Here is a 7462-nt window from a genome sequence, read left to right on the forward strand (position 1 = left end):
TTCAATCCCTATTAGTGATGTAATACCCTTCCTTTCAATGTAAAAACTATTGTACAAGTTGTTTTAAACTTTCATGGATCTATATACCAATTAAGACTTTAGTTGAACCCTGTTAGGGGGCAGGGCATTGTCCTCCTGAGATGGTTCTGAAAGGAACCGTCGACCCCAAACGATGAAAAAAGAAAAGTTCTAAAATACCCTATTTTTTTACAATAATGAGTTTATATTTATTAAAATATCAGGACTGGTATATTACATTACTTGAAAATAGTTAATATTTTCAGTATATTCGGTAACAAAAGTTTGCGATGTGAAATCGAAAGTATATTGCAAAAATAGGTGACATAACGATATACACACAATAAATAACGCAAGTAGATTGATCACTATATATAAAAAATATATACAATTCACAACGCATGCACAATTTGCATTTCTGGGTTTACCATGTGACGATGATGATCAATCTACTTGCGTTATTTATTGTTAACTGGTAGTTACCTTGTAGACATACCCAGTAAAATTGTATTACCGAATATACTGAAAATATGAAAACTTCACAACTTTTTCAAGTAATTTAATATACCAGTCATGATATTTTGATCAATACAAACTAAAAATTGTTAAAAAATACAGTATTTTAGAACTTTTCTTTTTTCATCGTTTGTGGTTGACGGTACCTTTAAATCACAGCCCTGAAGTAGGGTTTACTTGTGAGTATTAAGATTTGTGTTGTTGTTTTTTATTTCAATAATATTTCACTCTTACCGCCAAGGTCAGTTGTAAAATTATTTGTGCCGTGCACTGTGAAAAGGGGGTTTAATGAATGTGCGTAAAGTTTCATCCCAGATTAGCCTGTGCAGTCTGCACAGGCTCATCAGGTATGACACTTTCCGCTTTTATTATACTTTTCATTAAAAAAAGTATTTCCTTAGCAAAAATCAAGTTTAGGCAGAAAGTGTCGTCCCTGATCTGGGATGACACTTTACACACATGCATTGAACCCCCTTTTCACAGAGCTTGGCTCAATTATATTCACGGTTGAGCTGGTCCAACAGTATTCAGTACCAATACCTATGCAAGTAAATGACAATGGCAGTACTTAAATCAGAGATAGGGGGTGAATGGCCATAGAAATTGTTTCATTTACTTAAAATTAAATGACCACTGACCTTTGACCGTTCTTGCATCATCTATCTTTCATGTTCAACATTTGATAGTCTTTGAATTGCTAGGGTTTATATTACATTTTTATACGCCCGTATAAAATACGGGACGTATTATGTGAAACCCCTTGGCGGGCAGGCGGGCGGCGGGCGGGCGGCGGGCGGGCGGCGGGCGGAAGGCATCACTTTGTCCGGACTCTAATTCAAATTGTATTCATCCGATCTTCACCAAACTTGGTCAGCAGTTGCATCTAGTTGATATCTAGGCCAAGTTCGAATATGGGTCATGCCGGGTCAAAAACTAGGTCATAGGGTCAATAAGTGCATTTTCAAAGGGGCCACTTTTTCCGGACTCTATTTCAAATTGTATTCATCCGATCTTCACCAAACTTGGTCAGCAGTTGCATCTAGTTGATATATAGGCCAAGTTCGAATATGGGTCATGCCGGGTCAAAAACTAGGTCATAGGGTCAATTAGTGCATTTTCAACGGCGCCACTTTGTCCGGACTCTAATTCAAATTGTATTCATCCGATCTTCACCAAACTTGGTCAGTAGTTGCATCTAGTTGATATCTAGGTCAAGTCCGAATATGGGTCATGCTGGGTCAAAAACTAGGTCAAAGGGTCAATTAGTGCATTTTACTTTGTCCGGACTCTAATTCAAATTGTATAAATCTTATCTTCACCAAACTTGGTCAGTAGTTGCATCTAGTTGATATCTAGGCCAAGTTCGAATATGGGTCATGCCAGGTAAAAAACTAGGTCATAGGGTCAATTAGTCCATTTTCAACAGCGCCACTTTGTCCGGACTCTTATTCAAATTGTATTCATCCGATCTTTACCAAACTTGGTCAGTAGTTTCAAGATAAGTAATATCAGTACAGGAAATACTGCCATTCTATACCTATGTAGGTCTAAACAATTATGATTTAAATATTGTGTTTTAGAGAACAAATGAGACTAAGTGTACACTTATTGATATCAATGCATATATATGAATATATCAGTTATATAAGTTGTTGTTGTTTTTTTTGCTTATTTCCAAAACAAATACATCAATCATCAGTGTATCATCTCCAATGGCACACGTCATGCGGCGCTCTTGTTGTGTTTTAGAAGAAAGTATGCATTTTGTGTGCATGATTAATTATTCCCCCACAAACGAAGTTTAGGTGGGTATATAGGAGTGAGCTTGTCTGTCTCTTGGTTGGTCGGTCTGTCTGTCGGTCCATATTAAGTGTCTGCTCTCTAACTCAAGTTGTTTTCATCGAATCTTCTCCAAACTTGGTCAGATGTTGTATCTAGATGATGTCTAGGTCAAGTTCGAATATGGGTCATGCCGGGTCAAAAAAAGGGTCACCGGGTCACTTAGTGAGTTTTAAACATTGAGCATGGTGTCCGCTCTCTAATTCAAGTAGTTTTCATCCGAGCTTCACCAAACTTCGTCAGAAGTTTTATCTAGATGTTGTCTAGGCCAAGTTCAAACATGGGTCATGGCAGGCCAAAAACTAGGTCAAGGGGTCACTTAGTGCGTTTTAAACATTGAGCATGGTGTTTGCTCTCTTATTCAAGTAGTTTTCATCCAATCTTCACCAAACATGGTCAGAAGTTGTATCTAGATGATGTCTAGGTCAAGTTTGAATATGGGTCATGCCGGGTCAAAAACTGGGTCATTGGGTCACTTCGTGCGTTTTAAACAATCAGCATGTTGTCTGCTCTCTAATTCAAGTAGTTTTCATCCAATATCTTCACCAAACTTAGTCAGAAAATTTATCTAGATGATCTCTACGCCAAGATTGACCATGGGCCATGCTGGGCCAAAAACTAGGTCATGGGGTCACTTTGTGCGTTTTTTAACATTCAGCATGGTGTCCGCTCTCTAATTCAAGTAGTTTTCATCCGATCTTCACCAAACTTGGTCAGAGGTTTTATCTAGATGATCTTAAGGCCAAGTTCAAACATGGACCATGCCAGATCAAAAACTAGGTCAGGGGTCACTTAGTACGTTTTACACATTCAGCATGGTGTCCGCTCTCTAATTCAAGTAGTTTTCATCCGATCTTCACCAAACTTGGTCAGAGGTTGTATCTAGATGATGTGTAGGACAAGTTCGAACATGGGCCATGCCGGGTCAAAAACTAGGTCACGGGGTCACTTAAAGCGTTTTAAACATTGAGCATGGTGTCCCCTGTTTTTTGTGAAGACAACATGCAAAATATTCTGTGTCAATGCGGCATGTGGGGGTATTCGTAACGTCTGTGACAAAGCTCTAGTTTTATATACAATTGATCTTTCATCTATAAATAATAATTTGTGTTGCAAAAGAAAAAAGGAAAAAAAATCAAAACTCATCATATTTCAGCCAAACTAGAACATCACACTTGTAAACCTTCAGCAGCTATTAGATATTTTTTATCTAACCGTATGTTCTTCTTTTCCAGTGGTTTCCTAAACATTCTTTTCTTTATTTCCAGTAATTTCTGACATATTCATATTCATGTTCTTTGTTTCTTTTTGTTTCCTAGACATTTATCATAATCTTCCTTTCCAGTAGTTTCCTGGAGATTATTATATTCATGTTCATATTTCCCCACTATTTGTCAGACATTCATGTCCATGTTCTTAATGTTCCAGTTGTTTCTTGGACTGGGAGCCTAGCCTGGGAGCATTCTTTGGCCCGGTGGCCTTCCTCCTGTTGCTGAACGCGATCTTCTTCCTGCGTACTGCCTGCATCATCCACAGCTCTACGGGTCCACTGCTGAACGCCGAGGAACTGCAAGAGCTGCAGAGCAATGACATCGAGATGACGGGGAACACGGACCAGATTGAGACCCAGTCTATTGACTCAGAAATGAGCACGAAGTCGTCTGTGACGAGTAATATGGATTGCGAGAGGCGACCAATCACACAGTTGCGTGCCTTAGCATTGTGTCTGATTTTGTTCATTTTTACTTGGATGTTTGGTGCTATAACTGTTGCCAAGCCTTTTACGGCTTTGCCATATCAGGACATTATGTTTAGCTACCTTTACGGGATATTCTGTGCAATTCTTGGATTATTTATGTTGATTTATTTTTGTCTGACGCGCAAAGACTCGCGGTTGAGCTGGAAGCGCTTTTTCATGTGCGAACAGCAAGCTGTTTTGAATGCAGCCCCAGTTAATGTGAACACTGAGTTGATGCCTAATGGGCATATTAATATGGGCAGTGTGTCGGATATATCGAAAGTGACTTCTGCTGTGGTCTCCAATCATGTGATGACCCATATCATCAAGAGTGATGATGAACTGTCTTCCATTCATCTAGTCCCTTCTAAACCCACGTCAGCTGTTGATGGGTCAACGCACAACAACAGCATAAACGAGGCGTCTGCTGCCAGTTTTTATAATCCCAAACAGAATGGGGTAGCAAAAAAGTTCTGGGAAAAGAAGAACAAGCATAATTCGAAACTGCTGAGCAAAGAGATGACAAAAAGCTTGAATATAAATCACTCTGACAGTGACTTTTCCAGTTCAGAGCACCCTAGGGCAGTTGGTCTTGGGTATAACAGTGATCATGGTAACCCAGGGCAGCAAAGGGCAGATATGGATTCACAGGTGTACACCAATGGCGGTGAATCCGATTGTGCCAGTGCTTTATCACCCACCGACCCACAGCCTCCCCCCAGTTACAACTCTGTCATGACCCACCTCTCAGCCACCGCACAGCCTCTAGACATGTTCTCAGAAGCATCTTACCATGGGGGAAATCCCAACATGCATCACTCTCGAACTCACAGCTCATCATCTCTGGGCAACCGTAACCATAGTAGCGCATTTTCGGTTGTCCCGCCACGGAACAACACTTTACCAAAACAGGGTATTACCGGTAGACAACCGTCTCACTCCATGCCTTCGAGTCCAGAACGGGAGATACAAGAGAACACGGTGTCCGTACTGAGCTCGGTCGCTCGCCTGGGCGATTTTGACGGCTCCAGTCAGGTGAGCAGCAATTACAGCCACGAGAGAATGAGGTCCCCCCGCCCCGGGGATCCCCAGGTAATCTCTGGGTACTGCAGCCCAGCACTACAGGGTTCCTTCTACAAGCAATACGGCCCTATCGACGGGCAGCCAGCCGTAACCATGGCGGCACAGCAGAATCAGACAAACAGGAATCGGGTGAATTCTGGTGGAAACAGTTCTGATAGTAGTAGCAGGCATAGAAAGCAGATGGAGAATAATTTTATTCAACAGGTTGAACAGCGAATACCTCAGGTTGGCTTGGTGGGCAGTCTAAAGCCAGTGAATCATTTGAATGTGAATGGGGTGAACCATGTTGTGCACAAGCCTCCCATTTCGCCAGTTTCAGACAGTGATAATAACGGGGATCGAACGGTTTTCCCAGATTCAGACAGCCAGGTGAATTACAATAAACCTCAAAAACAGACGTCGCGGTCAATTGACTCGGATCACAATTCAGAACCTGCGTCTAAGTCACACAAAAACGGCGGGTCTCGTGTTTCACGTAAAAATTTGAAGCAAGGAATGACCAAACAGCGGTCATTAGATTGGGACGAGCAGTTTGCTGATAGTAAAAGTCAGTCTCATTCAGTGCCATATGCATATGTTAATCACAATTACACAGAACGGGTCTTACAAAAACTCACAGACATGGCGTTATCAGAACACATTGACCCGAAGAGCAAGGCGTTTTGGGTGCCGCGATCGTCTCGAAGTTACAATCAGCTTGTGCAAAAGGAGAAGGCGCGGTTGTGTGAGGATAGCTCAAATACTAGTTCGGATGATGATGATGATGATGATGACAGTCTGGACAATATCTGGGTGCTTCAAAAGGAGAAGAGAGCTAAGAAAAACAAGAAGGAGACCAGTGTTTAGCATATTTTATTGTACAAAATGTGTATGGAAGTGAAAATGTTGTGGATGTGCTAAATTGTGGTTTTGCATATTTGTATCAAGATTTATTGTGATTCATTTAGCAGGAAATATGATTTACTTGTTCATATTGATTACTATTTTCGTACCAATTCTGTGGTAGCCTTTTATGTTCATTTTATTTATAGAGAACAGGTTTGTTAATTTCTATTTAGAATTTTATGTTTAAATTCATCTTTAGATAGCATTATTATTGGTACATAAGTATTACATACATTTTCTGTTTTCATTTAGACATTTGGGTAAGTGTAGTATCATTCAAAGAAGATGATCTTAAGTTAAGTAATATAGTTCATCAATTTCTCTCCGCTAAGATTCAGCTGTTGTTGGTTGTTCTTTGTTTGTTTATTACCATCTACAATTTATAAGACAGATTTCAAGTAGTCTCTAATATTATTAATATGTATATTATTAATGTGTGTTATCATGTAATTGAGCCGGCCACTGGGAAAACGGGGTTAAATGCATGTGCATATAGTTTTGTCCCAGATTAGCCTATGCAGTCAGCACATTTTTTTAAAGGAACTCTTTGTATCAAAAATCCTGTATAAGGGGAAAGTGTGATCCCTGATAAGCCTGTTGGACTTTACCAGCTAATCTTGATGGACACTTAAAGCACATGCTACACCTGTTGGACTTTACCAGCTAATCTTGATGGACACTTAAAGCACATGCTAAGCCTGTTGGACTTTACCAGCTAATCTTGATGGACACTTAAAGCACATGCTACACCCGTTGGACTTTACCAGCTGATCTTGATGGACACTTAAAGCACATGCTACACCTGTTGGACTTTACAAGCTGATCTTGGTGGACACTTAAAGCACATGCTACACCTGTTGGACTTTACCAGCCAATCTTGATGGACACTTAAAGCACATGCTACACCTGTTGGACTTTACCAGCCAATCTTGATGGACACTTAAAGCACATGCTACACCTGTTGGACTTTACCAGCTAATCTTGGTGGACACTTAAAGCACATGCTACACCTGTTGGACTTTACCAGCTAATCTTGGTGGACACTTAAAGCACATGCTACACCTGTTGGACTTAACCAGACAATCTTGGTGGACACTTAAAGCACATGCTACACCTGTTGGACTTTACCAGCTAATCTTGGTGGACGCTTAAAGCACATGCTAAGCCTGTTGGACTTTACCAGCTAATCTTGATGGACACTTAAAGCACATGCTACACCCGTTGGACTTTACCAGCTGATCTTGATGGACACTTAAAGCACATGCTACACCTGTTGGACTTTACAAGCTGATCTTGGTGGACACTTAAAGCACATGCTACACCTGTTGGACTTTACCAGCCAATCTTGATGGACACTTAAAGCACATGCTACACCTGTTGGAC

The 7462-nt window shown here is 40.6% G+C and overlaps 1 protein-coding gene and 1 long non-coding RNA gene across 2 annotated transcripts in view; both read left to right on the forward strand.

The window, feature by feature from the left end:
* LOC127840534 (adhesion G protein-coupled receptor A3-like) overlaps nucleotides 1-7136 on the forward strand; it is a 93086-nt gene extending 85950 nt beyond the window's left edge. The window contains exon 19 of the mRNA XM_052368949.1: nucleotides 3802-7136. Within this exon, the coding sequence (XP_052224909.1) occupies nucleotides 3802-6040 (2239 nt within the window). The 3' untranslated portion in view covers nucleotides 6041-7136. The remainder of the gene's footprint in view (nucleotides 1-3801) is intronic.
* LOC127843248 (uncharacterized) lies at nucleotides 1329-2184 on the forward strand. The gene is made up of 2 exons (XR_008032184.1): nucleotides 1329-1471; nucleotides 1628-2184. It is a non-coding gene; the product is annotated as an uncharacterized LOC127843248 (long non-coding RNA).
* Nucleotides 7137-7462: the final 326 nt, after the last annotated feature.

This window comes from Dreissena polymorpha, chromosome 8 (genome assembly GCF_020536995.1).
Source record: "Dreissena polymorpha isolate Duluth1 chromosome 8, UMN_Dpol_1.0, whole genome shotgun sequence".
In the NCBI taxonomy this organism is placed as follows: domain Eukaryota; kingdom Metazoa; phylum Mollusca; class Bivalvia; order Myida; family Dreissenidae; genus Dreissena; species Dreissena polymorpha.